General features: G+C 35.4%; 1 protein-coding gene across 1 annotated transcript; it reads left to right on the forward strand.

Moving 5' to 3' along the window:
- Nucleotides 1-4,783: 4,783 nt before the first annotated feature.
- Nucleotides 4,784-7,257, forward strand: LOC136711625 (C-X-C chemokine receptor type 4). Its single transcript, XM_066687992.1, has 2 exons — nt 4,784-4,873; nt 5,526-7,257. The coding sequence occupies exons 1-2, from the start codon at nt 4,859-4,861 to the stop codon at nt 6,591-6,593; spliced, it is 1,083 nt and encodes a 360-aa protein (XP_066544089.1). The 5' UTR covers nt 4,784-4,858; the 3' UTR covers nt 6,594-7,257.
- Nucleotides 7,258-14,409: the final 7,152 nt, after the last annotated feature.

Genomic DNA, 14,409 nt, shown 5'->3' on the forward strand with positions numbered 1-14,409 from the left:
ACATGTTTACAAATCTTATCGTAGTGGTCTTAAGAAACAAAGGATTAAGGCATAAAAAGATATTAGAACATTGTGAGACTGTTCACCAGTTTGTGGGTTGATTACATCACTAAGTAGGGTGTAGGAGAAGAATATTTCATAACTGAATATTATCCAGGGGCTTGGGCAATCCATAATTTTAAGAAACAAAAATTGCTATGACATGCTAGCTCTTTACATTTTCAGAACCTTTTTTATCATGCCAAAAAAGTTGTATTTAACATAATTAAAACAATTACAGTTTATGTTATTTTGTTTGCATGACTGATGATGTCACATAGGCTTTTAGATAAAGCTCAACTTTACCCCCAGATCCTCAGAGGAAGGTCTCAGAAGGTGCCTTTTCAAGATAAGCAAACCTTTGTCCTCATGCAACCCATTGTTCAAATCCCTTGGCTTTCTTTAAACACAGTTTCTATTAAAGCATTTTCACTTACATTATGGGGCTTTCAGAGCGAAGAACTGGACAGGGAAAATACTCAAGAACTCATTGCCCTTTAGGTTAGTATTATCATGGGCAGTAGCACATGTTACAGTGATTTTAAACCAACTTGACCTTGGCAACATTTAATACCTCCTATGTATACCTGTCAGCATATCTGACAAATTCCTTGTGTCAAAATAATAACCCTAACATGAATTCTTTTTTTAACTTTTATTTTAATTTCTTACTTCTCCGAAACCATCTAGAGAGCACAGATGCAATATCCTATACACTGGAGACAGTGACTTTTCTCAGATCTGTAACAAGAACAGGCTAAAACAAGACACCTTAATCACAGTTTAATTGTCATTTTTCCTGCCAATTCTGAAACAGCCACCCACACCCATAACATTAAATGGACCATTGAAATGCATAGAACAGCACGTCGATTTAGATCTGTTCAAGTAAGACTTTGGAAAGGGTCCTATACAATCCAGTGTGTAAGCAGATACGGGTTGTATGTTTACCCAAGCTTAAGATACAGAGAGAAAAACACTCTGCAGACACCTTTGTTTGCTCTTTCCAGAACATCAAAAAGCAATGAATACCAACCTTGAGAGCCTTGGATTAGTGGTGCCACTCTACCTGCCTTTAATTGCTATGGCTAATTGAAGAGGACAAGGAGAATTGTAAAGAATCTTATCTTTCAGATCAATCAAGTAAACTGTACATATGTATGCCTTAATTAATACATATCCATACAAATATAAGAAACTCCTAAAATGAGATGCATAATGTGAAACATCCCATGGAGTGTAAAATGTTCTTACATGCTATGTGTAATAAAATTATGTTTTCAGTAAGTCACCAACATAAAGGCTTACCAGTAAAAACAAAATGCATGTAAACAGAAGGTACTTTCCATTCAATGTAGGTCTACTTTTTATCTTTCATTTTCAATCTTTACTTTAAAAAAGAAACATATGTAGCTCTAATACAAATAATCAAATTATTATTATTATTTGTATTATTATAAACAAACAGATTGACAGCTTGAAGCTCTATTTTGCTTGTGTGTTGGTTTATGTTGTTGCTTCATTCCCATCCTGCCCCCTTTAAATAAATTGTATCCACTTGTCTATTGCACTGACTTGCATGAATATCTTGACCTTGAAGAATAAAAATGACACAGTATTCCAACCCTTTACCTATGCAATCACATATAGGAAGTTGTCAAAAAAAGCTGAAGATTTTAGTTACTGACAAAAGATATCAGGAGCTGTTGTTGCTTGACAAAAATGATCATACCCCTCATCTAAACTTTCTACATTTGCCTAATTGAGCAAGGGGTTAAATTGTTCACATATAGACAAAGCAAAAAGCTACTGCACCTTTGAGAACTGGTCTGACAGAGAGGCTGTAATACCATCTTTCCATTGCAGACAAAGCTACCCACAAGTGACCTTTACATATGAACAAAGACATGCTGAATTTGAGCACAAACAAATATTAGATGCACCGTCTTAAAAAAAAAAAATCAACAGAAAGTAACTTGCAGAATTTCTGGAACTGTTTCTAACTGAAAAACAACTATTAGCCCTCACTCCAGGGGGGTCTTTGCACATTCGCTGCTTTATCTAGGCACATTCCTTATCTTCATTTTAATACCAATTCTTCTTCTTGACTGCTCTACAGGTACAATTCCCAGAAACCACTCTTTCACACTTCTGATTTGTATTCTAAAGTGGCCAACACTTCTTTTGTATTCAGACTCAAGTGCATAGATTACAGTGCTTTGGATGGTCTTAGCTCCACATCAGCCTTTAAGAATTAAAAGTGTTTCCCTGAATATGTAATTGCAAAACCAGCATTGTATTTCATCCTAAAATCTCAGATCTCCTATTAAACATGCAACTGTCACCAAAAATATTTGTATACATAATACATATGAACCCACATGCATGTTTACATTGATTTAAAAAGTATGACAGATACTTCTGAGAAACATTCAGAGAAAATAATAGAACAATAATTAATTGAATTGTAATAGGACACCTGGTCAACTTATAAGGATATTATTTCCATTTATGCATGCTTTCTTGTTTATTTCACATAATACAGGTTCATCTTCCTGTCAAGAGTAGCATAGCCATACCCCATGAAAAAGGTATCTACTATATTAGGTGCAGACTCTTCCTAAAACACAAAATACATTTTTTCAGTGAGTTCACAATGAGTTTCACCACTGGCGATAGTTGAATTCCATCAATTGCTTTACAGCTACCCCCCTCCCCCATTGTGTCACTTTAACCACTGTGTTTTTGTAGGTGGAACAAATCATACACGCAGGCTGTTTTTGTTCTTGTTTTCTCATTGTTTTGGGAAAAAAAACATCTGAGAGATAGTTGTTGCTAGACTATTCAGCATGGGGGGAAACAGAAATGCAAAAACAAGAAAGAGACTTGCAAAGCAGCAGGTGAAAAATGACAGTAATTGCAATTTAATTATGTAGGGACCCATAAAAGTTATCCTGTTGAATTTGAAATAAATATCTATACCCGAAACACTCAAACTCAATATGCCTTTACCGTCATTAGGCAATCGAAAATAAAATTGTGTATAAAAGAAGGGTGACATCAAATTAATCCTTTACCCACAAACAATTACTCTTACCTTCACAGATCCGCAATGCATCTTGCATAAATCCACATCTCCCCACCTGTGTGCATTTCCTCATTAGCATCACTTCAGAATCCTCCCCTACATTTCTACTAATTAAACAAAGCAAGTAAATACATGAATATACAGAGGGTCGTATGTGCTAAGTGGTAACTGTATTCTTTCCTATCCACAAAGAACCCTGAGAGATATTCCCTTGAGATACTGCTGCATAGGCAAACACATTACAATATTAGCATTCCTACCCAAACACATGTGTATATTCGATGGAATAAATCAATAAATCCATAATCTCACATTTCTACTGCATGCCAAATGATTCAAGCCTTTTTGAGCAATTTCAAGAGATATCATAAGAGGCTTGACCATAGGAATACAACAATAAGGACACACTTAAATACGGTAAATCTCATTTATACCCATATGACTTGGAAGGGAATTAAATAGGATCAACATGATTGAAAGGGCAGACTTCAAAAGGAGTTAGAAAGCAGGGACAAACAGAAGGCAGGACTCCGAGGGGCACAGGGCATGACCTATGACAGAGGCTGAGGGGATGCACAGAGCCACAAGAACCCTATCATGTAAGCAAGTGGATTTTGTACCAAACCCTTAGGGGCATTTAGGGTCAGTGGAGTGTAGACAAAACAGGGGTAATGTGATGACAGGCATTCGTGTGAGTGAAAACCAAAGCTGGAGAATTTGGAATCGAATATAACTTGAAGAAAATATTTCCAGAGAAACCTTACAAAGGCCTTGAAATAAATCTTCTTGAAATGACAAGTGATGGAACAATAAAGTATTTCAATGATGACGGACTGAGATTATGGTGGAGGGGGGGGGACTCAGTTTAAGGTTTTAAGCAAAAAGGAACAGTTCACACTCTTTACCTGTTGTTTTCCAGTTTGGATGTAAGCATTTTAACTCCTGTTAAGTCTTGTTCTCATCACTTCACATAATCAGATAACTCCCTTCAATCTCCTGCCAGTACATAATATCATAATATCATCATTGTATATTTAGATGTTAGTTGTTTTAACTTGCTGATTCTGGAAACTAAAGCAGTGCTGAACTTTGCTTCAAGCAGCAGAAATTACCAGCTACAAATATGGAATATTTATTGATCTTCACATATCCAATAATACCACTAAATGCATGGTCTTCATTTTTCTTAAGAAGAAAAGTCTATCCAGTTTGCACCACATTTCACTATTAATACATATTAAAATAGCCTGAATTTTGTGGATGTATCGAATATATACCAATCGCGTGTGTGTTTTGCGGCAACCATGTTCGATTCAAAAATGTTAAGATGTTACATTATTTAGTAACAAATAAAAGTGCTTGGAGGACTTTGCATGAAAAACCAGGGTTTCCAAACTAATACCTGTTCACCGTGGTACGTGATGTTCATGCAGGCTGCCTAGTTTGCCTAGTAAAATGCACGCATCCCCACAACACAACAAACAACCAAGAACAGAAACAATAGCAGTCGCAACAAACCTGCTATCAGGACTGGCCACATTAAAAACAGCCGAAAAAAATAATATGTTGGGGCTAAACTTAGAAATCGCCTACGTCACACGAAAACCCCGCCTGTGGGAGGAGCCGCGGCTCAGCTACTTATTCTGGCACTATTTGAAAGAGTCTCAAAGCTGGTAGACTTTCACACGGACGAGATAACAGACAACAAATAACACGCAAATTGTGTGCACCATGGCTTTTTATGATGTAAGTAGACTGTAACATCTCATACTGTGCATTTCCAGTGTGCTTCTTGTGTGTACCTCACTCGGGTATAGGCTAGGTAAAACTGAATGGATCATTTTGCATCTTATTAGAATAAAGGTGCGCTGCTACTGTGGTGCAGGTTAACCACATTGGATTTTTTGGTTACATTGTAAAGGGACATCAGGTGCTCAGTTTCGTTTCTGTTGTGTATTTTTAGAGCATGCATGAACTTTTGGGTTCTAAAATGAAGTACTGCTGGTTGGGATTAATTTGTATTGATTGAATTACACCGAAATACTTCTAAACATGATCTGGAGAGTGCCACTGTGTTTGTTTGCGCTGCTGCACTGAATACGGTGCATTTTAAAATGTATCTGGTAGTCTATGCATGAGAAGCTTTTAGTTCAATATATAATTGTCAAGTCTAGAATTAGTCACTATTTTGTCATCAAGTTTTGTGTCGCGCCAGGGCTGCAGTCTATTTGAATGTACAATAATAACCACATGGGCTTTTTCTCTAGCTTTAGCCGTGCATACATGTGTATCTTGTGCATGTGCATTAAGCAAAAGCGATGTGTGAAGCATAGAGACAATTTGGAATGTTTGATATGAAACTGATGTGTGCTTTTTTCTTCTTTTTCTTCTTCTCCAGAATAGCATGTATGTGGTGGACTTCGCCGATGACAACAGCACTGTGGAGGAGTCCGGTTCGGGGGATCTGGCCGACTATACCGAGCCCTGTAGGACAGACGTCAGTGATGACTTCAAGAAAATCTTCCTGCCCACTGTGTATGGACTCATTTTTATCATGGGTGTTATTGGCAATGGACTGGTCGTTGTTGTCATGGGCTATCAGAAAAAGTCAAGAACCATGACAGACAAATACAGGCTGCATCTGTCCATTGCCGACCTTCTGTTTGTCCTAACCCTGCCTTTCTGGGCTGTAGATGCAGTGAGCAGTTGGTTCTTTGGTAATTTCCTTTGCGTTGCTGTCCATGCTGTCTACACTGTCAATCTGTACAGCAGTGTCCTTATTCTGGCATTCATAAGCCTTGACCGTTATCTGGCAGTTGTGCATGCCACCAATAGCCATGCTCCAAGAAAACTGCTGGCAGAGAAAGTGATTTATGTAGGCGTGTGGTTGCCGGCTATTCTCCTCACTCTTCCGGACCTGGTGTTTGCCAGGGTGAGTGATGCAAGCTCCAGGGTAATGTGTAATCGCATCTACCCGGCTAACTCTCTTATCTGGATGACGGTTTTCAGATTTCAGCACATCTTTGTGGGATTGGTCCTGCCAGGTCTGATTATTCTGACCTGCTACTGCATTATCATCTCAAAGCTCTCCCAGGGCTCCAAGGGCCATCAGAAACGCAAAGCTCTGAAGACCACCATCATCCTCATCCTCACGTTCTTCATCTGCTGGCTGCCCTATTGCATCACTGTATTTGTGGACACTTTGAACCTGCTCAGTGTGATCCAGCTCAGCTGCAGTTTGGAGAAAGGATTGGAGAAGTGGATTTCCATCACTGAGGCACTGGCTTTTTTCCACTGCTGCCTGAACCCTATCTTGTATGCTTTCCTTGGAGTTAAATTCAAGAAATCCGCCAGGAATGCTTTGACAGTCAGCAGAGGTTCAAGCTTGAAAATATTGTCCAAAAAAAGAGGTGGACTTTCATCTGTTTCCACAGAGTCGGAGTCCTCAAGTTTCCATTCAAGCTAACAGACACTTGGTCATATGCAGAATATACTACCTTGCATTGCAATTAAGGAGACCTAAGCTTCATTGTGAAAAAGGGACTAACTACGTTTTTAACTGTATATAGTTTGTTTGTTTGTTTGTTTTTGTTTTTCCATTTGGTTGTTTTCTTATATATATATATATTTGTTTTTGTTTTCAGAAGTTTTCTATTTAATTTTTTATTGTATTATTGCAAAACTAAAAGTGAAGGGTTTCCAGGCAGGCCCTGTAGGCCATTGATTGGTCCACCATTAATAAAGTCTAATAAATAATTGTTCTGTTCTCTGATCTGTTCAGAAGTTGAAGCCTTAAGCTTAAAAAAAGGGGGAAAGAAAGATAATTGTCCATCAAGTATTTGGCAGGTGTGGCTCTAAACATGCTGTGCTTGAAAAGTTCAAAAGTAATATACATGAGGTTCACTTTATACATTCTGTACATAAGTTATTTTACATTTCTTGTTCTATTAGCACTTACAGATGTATGTTTAAAATAAGCTTTTATTTATTTAAGATGTGTAGTATACACTGAATGTTTGATGGAAAACTTTGATTGGAATTGTTTGTTAAAGTTAAATTTGTAACAAGTGCTGCTTCTACAGTTCAAATTATTATTATAAATAATAAAATCTATAATGTTCCTAAAACAATTTGTGTACTTTGTTTTAATAAAGCTACCATAGTGTCCTCAGCCCAACTTTATGCACACAATCCTAAGACCTACAAGAGAAAAAAGCTGTTCTCACAGAATAGAAATCTTGCATTTGTGACTAAACAAAGTTCCCAGTTATGAAACCATAATTACTTCTACTTCTACTGAAGATGGGATTTTTAGAAATGTAACTGACGTGCTATGATCTGAACATCTGTGCTGCTTACGTCTTTCATATTCATTCAGGACACAATGACACAAAGTCTGGCTATAAAGGGGGTTCCCTGGAGGTTTGGTTTATCTGATTTGAAACTCAACAGTTGGTGTAACCACCGTATACAAGTGTTGACTATTCTTTGGCAAGATTGGAAAGCAATACCAGTTCATGTGTTTCAAGCTGTTGAAGTAAGGATTATATACATTTTTCAAAACAAAATCTATAGGCACTGACTAACTAAAATTAGTTCTTATAAATGAATCAATGTGTGAGATATATATTAAGGATAGTATATCAGGATAGCCAGATAAGTGCATCTGATCCAGTCTTATTCCAAAAATGTGCAAGCTGAAGTATCATAGGAAGTGACCTTGAGACCTCTAGCATAGAAGCAACTGTTTTAATTATACAGCCCTAATAGTATTATACATTCCTTATTATTATCGACATTTAATACCATCTGTCTTGAGTGTTACAAGCTCAATTCTTATTGCGCTTTTGATACATTCAGGAAATACAAGTTTTTATATAGTTTTGATAACCTCCAAAATGACAGGCACATGTCTACATATAAATTGTTTATGTACGCCCAGCATAAAGCAATTTTTCCAAAAGCATCTAGTCATAATCAATTGATTTGGGATCCTGACACCTAAACAAAGGTGTTTAATTTCACTTTTATTTAGGTTTATATGAACCCTCTACTGTGATATGGGATCAACACCCTTACTCCCGAAATTGTTTTATTGAATAAAACATTGCTTTCATATCTTTAATTATAAACTTCAAATGAGATCCAATGTGATTATACAAAACACACAATTTCTAGATTAAATAAAATGTTGTGGTGTGCAGGAATTGTGTGTCAGAGATGGCTGAGAGTGAGGATAATTTCAGCTTTATAAAGTTCCTCATTGATTTATGCATTCACATGACCTTGGACATATATCTATTTATTTGGGTGCCATTTGCATTTCCAAGGTAAAAAGGTGTTAACTACCCATAATCAAAATAGCAAGGATAAAAGATAACTGTTTTTTTTACCGCATTTTGTTGGACTGCCAACTGTCAGGTAGTTTAAAAACACTTAGTAAGGTTTTCACATGGAAATGCCTTGGTTGGTTCTATTAGCATAAGACCGTCACCGACTTTAACTGCAAAAGTTATATTGTGCTATTAACAATCAAATGAGCCCAACTGAGGCTAGTGCTTTTGGTTCTTAACAGCCACTTGAAAAGCCTTCAACCAAAAGGGCAGAATTGTATTACTGCTAAAGGAGATACCTCATCATCTGAAAACCTTTTATACAGGTATAGCAAATGGACATTCACAACTACCACACACAGAACATAATGGTATGGGCAAAGATGTCAAACAAATGTTACCAATTCAAACAAAGGCACCAGGATTGCAAATGATGTGCTACAAATGATGATGATATGGTACAGAACAATAGAAAATCATAGGACATAATTAACCCAGTGGCTACTGATTATGCTAAATGAGTGTTACTCTGCTGTGATCAGTTGGAATAGCTCAGACATTTCATTCTTAGTCCATTGTGAAAATGCACAGCTGCATATATTCTAGGATTTCTGCCCTTTAGTGTTTAGCAGCATCATTTGCCAATACAAATATATTTTTTGAATCTGCAATCTTCTTTGTTCTATTGTGTTATTTAAGCAATGCATGTTTAAAAGTAAATCATTTATATACAGTGTATTTTACTTTAAGCACTTACCAGTGTTTTGACACTCTTTCATCTGTTTCCCCTTGAAGGTGTCATTATTGTGTTCATTACACTTTTATTAGGCTTTTGATTCAGTGTTCATTTGAGACTCTAGGCATTTCAACAAAGGTTTCTGAGCTCCATTAAATCTTATCAGTTCTCTGAAGATGTACCTCTGTTTTGTTCCTCTGTTCTATATAGATCTTTATGCATACATGTTATAAAGTAACAAAGTTTGCATCCATTTTTTTTTTTTTTACCTTGCTATTATTATTAATTAATGTTTTTCAGACACCAAATTAGTTTTGTTAATAGTCACACCTCTTTCTGGTCGTTTCATTATCTATAAAAATAAATGTGCCAAATATAATTTCCTACTGTCAGTAACAGTGGGTTTACTATTAAATTAATGGCTTTTTGAAGCTGCCTATGAAGTAAATACTTTTACTCTCAGCAAATATAACCCTATGATTCTTGTCATTTAATTTAACTGAACATTATGTGATCAGATTTGTTTAATCAAACAGTGGAGATTACTTTTCTATTGGCCTGTAGTCAGCTTGCATGGGAAAAAAAAAAGGTTTGAAAGGGTAAAAGGGTAAAGCCATTGACAAATGCAGACAGGAAATAACTCTTGTTTACAAGATCCTTTAACAATCAATGCTTTACAAGGTGAAGCTCTGATAACTTGACCTCAAAATAATATAATGGGATTGTTCTCAAACTTGCTGCTCAGTTCATTATTATCAGGATGTTTATCTAAGTGGAGCTTTTGGAAAAGGGTTTCACAATATAGATCATGTTCAATTAACTTTATGGTAGCATTGTGAGATACGGTCCAAGTAACATAAACAGCCAAGTCTTAGTGTTTCCTTTGAGCCGTAGACCTATTATTAAGTTTTTTTAATATTGTTTTAGCTGGGAAGTGACCATTAGGAAGCCATTTCCTGTGTTTGAAACTAGACAGAGTAGTGTGCTGTGAAAACATTCATTTGTAAATCTTACATTTCAATTTTTGTATGCAAGTTGCATTAACACAACCATTTTACCTGTTATAATTTGCAGCTGTAGTAGTAGTATATTAAAACTTATATACTCATAAAGTATAAAACTTATACTCATATTTGGTAGCTGTTTATGTATTTTATTAAAAAAATTCATCATACATCAGTTTTATACCTAAAAACAACAGTTGGTTAGAGCGTCTGAACTCCACTTTGCCTGCTGAACGTGGCAGAACAATAGTGACAGTAATATTAGTATCACCTTTCTGATGCAGATGTTTAGTTTCAGCAAACAGCTGTTTACAAAACAATGCAAACAATGTAAGTTAATATCGAAGAAGCTTTAAGCCTGTAGGAATTAGTTATTTTCTTTAATTTAAGTTTCAGAACATAATAATTACTCTATCTGTGTTTCTGCTATATATGCCCAAGGCTAAACTATCTTCTGTCTTACCTGGAGTCTTAAATGGTGAAGACAGAATTTATGAGGCAGTTAGAGCCAGAATGCTTTGTTTTGACTACACTCATGGAAGTGGATCTCCCATAAAATAATTAAACTTACCTGCTGTAGAAAAAAAGATACCAAGATAAGAAATCCATTTAGAAAACAATAAAGGTACAGATGAATGGTTGCAGCTAGAGATTCCATAAATCACTATATACGTTTATGGCTGTTGAGTCTTTTCAACACATTCTTAGAGACATTTTTGTATTTATTGATTGTTTTGTTTTATCTTCAAGGACTATATTTTCAAAGGGTGCTTTGCTAAAATGTATTTTTCAAACCTTTTAAATAGAAGAGTTTAGGCCAAAATAATGGAAAAGTATATTCTAATGAACTCATAGGAATTGAAATGTAATTATGTTTTTTTCAACATGATTGCAATCGCAAACACACATTGTTTTACATGGCTGTCTGAGTATGATTGACCATTTGATCCAACCCTGTGTATACAGGACTGTCAGAAGCTACGTAATACCTAATATACATTTAATTATAAAATTAGCCATTTTGTTGCAGTTTGTGACATCTGTGCACTTTGGTGTCAGCTCTCTGTCTGGTTATACATGATAAAAGTATGTATCGTGTTATCTCACTACACAGCTTATAGTCCCATGGACCACGGCATACAAACACTTAAACACATTAAATTATGACATTAGCTGTGGACCATTCTCTGTGGTTAGCTGAGCAATACAAACTGACAAAGGGAGTCCAATCTGATATGGTACTTCAAGGGCAATAATTTCACAAGAATCAGTATATCAAAAGCATGACTGGCCAAGTTTAAAGACAGCTTATTAAAACTGATTTGCAGCCATTGTAGTAAGAATCAAACTATTCTGCAGGATATTGAAAGAGCCATAGACAGACATGCCTGGAGCCTTATTGCATTCAATGGATGATGGACTGACTCACATGATTTCTCTGGATGAATCAGTTACACTTAAATTGTATTTTCATGCTGTTAAGTGTAGAAACATCATCAGACTAATTCACTACAAATTGTAATGTTTCAAGCAATCAACAGGTGTGAAGAAATGACAATGTTATTACAATATAACATCCTATTTACTCTATACTGTATGTGTTTTTGAGACCACTGTCATATGAAATTGTTATACAGAGAGTAGGAATACCAATAAGAATATATCACAAATCCCCATCAACAGCAAATTCCAAAATCAATGCTTGATGCAGTTTCCATTAGATAGAAGACATGAGCCAAGATATTTAGAATTTGCTTCAAACAGGTGGGATGAATGTTGGACTTTATCCAATGCTAAAACTGATTGGAACTAATTACCACAATTAAAAAAAGATTTTAAATATCACTGATTATAGTCCATCGAAATTCATGTGTACATTTTCCCTCTCTGTTGAAAGATATATTGTCATTAGTCAGTAGCTGATGTGTTAATATCATATAAGTTATTTAGATCAGTATAGGATTGGCTTGATAAACAATGTGAGGTTACAGACTAACACCCAGGTAGAGAACTCTTTCATATTCTGTAGTGAATGTATACGAATTTAAGTAATTATCTGTATAATCTGATTTTTAGATTGAATGTTTTATTCTGCAATGGATGGTAACACAAAGTACTACCTAAGCATTTTTGTTTCTAGAATGGATTTGGCTTACAAAACAAAGGCTCACTTTTAGTAAGAAAATTATTGTTTCACAACTGGTCATGCTACACAGCCTTGAGACACTCTACTGTAACTATTTATATTCAAAATCTAGCTGTCATGAAATTAGGCCTAATCTTAATGGAATGCAAGACTGGTTTCTTATCTCCATCGCAGCCTATGCTTTCACAGTTTGAACAGTTGATTTTGACAGGAAATATTGGCCAACATGGACCATCCAACATATTCCCTATTCATGCGATCTCTTATTTGGTGTCTGTACTCTTGAGGTGCATAAATAATCTCATATTGTAATTGGTGATGTGCAGTTTGTGAACATGTTTTTCTTTACAAACCAATCACAAAGATGAATCATGGGAATTGTCTCAGAGATCAGGTTAAAATATACTACTGAGATGACATGGTATCAGAGTGTTCAACCTCAACAGGAATATTAAAAAAACTGATCCTACAAACTCTTGGATGACCAAGACGTTTATTTTGCACTTTGGCAGTCAAAAGGTCAGTCAAAAAGAACAAGACATTTACAAATGGAATACTGAGCTGGTTTTCTCAGAGTTGTTAAAACATATTAATAGTCTCATTCCACACATTGTTTCTTTGACCCAGCTGAATGAATGTTGATTTTCAGCTCACTGACCACTCTTAAAAAAGGCAAATAAACAATTGCAGAGAGAGAGAGAGTGTCAGATAGCAATTCAGATACACATATAGGCTAGAATCTGTCTCCTCCATGCACACACACACACACCAAATGCCAACTGTAATTAATATTGACATGTGTGTTCCCTTACCACAGTTTGGATGTGCCATACAACACTTTTTGTCTGTCCCTTCTTCTAAATCTGTAAAATCTGATAAGACGATTACTATATTCACTTAACACTAAGGATGTTTTGTGTGATATCTCCCTTTGACAAATAGTTTCACAACTCTATAGTCTCAGTAAAATCAATCAACACTTTATAGAGAGTTATTGTCCTAATAGTTGGTGTAAATATTATCACAAGTATGGGGGATACTATTGTTATTGTTTTGGTTGTCAGTAGATGCAGAGTAGTCGAGCAAATCTCCAGTTCATGTGACGGCTGCACTACCCTGCATGACTGCTGATTCAAATCGCAGTTTTGTCATTCTCTTGCTTTCTTTTAGCTTTACACTTCAATTATTGTAATCCAACATCACGCTTTACAAATGCGCTTCTGTAATATATCATAATCCAATGTGTATTGTTCTTAATATAGTATTGTATATTGATGATTGTATTGCATACTGTATATTGATTATATTGTGACAAATTAACAAATTAACAAATACAAAAATAAATGTATTCCCCTGGTTAAATAAAGGCTAACAATAACATGTTGTCTGTGTGAATATTTGTAATAGACATTCTCAGTTTGATGATATTTTTAATGTTTCCCTTCTTCATGGGTGCTGCACCATCAAGACCACAGAATGACACACTTCCTGAGATGAGAACATAGTGTACAATACGCACTAACCCCAGTGTCACAGTTGTTGATTCCAATTAATAAAGCTTAATATAGAATGTCCCATCTGAAAGTTTAAGGACATCTTGTTTGTATGTTTGCAGTCTCTAAATAATACAAATTGAAAACAAAACGTTTCTATACTGTATATTTCATAAGATGACACAAATATGAATTAAATTAATAAATCTACGATTTTTTTTAAGTGTTCTGTTGCTATTGCAGTAATACATATCAAATATGTCAAAGAACTATTAAAATGTATTTTTTTTCTTAGTTACAATACCCTAGTATTACAAAGCAACTTAAAATTCATAAATTATATGATTGGCAATTGAGAGTATTATAAAAGTAGCCTGAGTGAATTATCTTTAGATTAAAAAAATTATAATTAAAAAAGGAAAACAGTTACTGTAAATATATGACATGATGATATGTTATATATTTGAACGGAGATATAATAAAACAAATACTAGTATTGGGACCTGATTTTCTGGCGATGTTGTTTCTACCCGGAAATACAGGAAGTCCTTCAGTAAAGCTGTGCGTCGA

This window comes from Amia ocellicauda, chromosome 16, assembly GCF_036373705.1.
Source record: "Amia ocellicauda isolate fAmiCal2 chromosome 16, fAmiCal2.hap1, whole genome shotgun sequence".
NCBI lineage: Eukaryota > Metazoa > Chordata > Actinopteri > Amiiformes > Amiidae > Amia > Amia ocellicauda.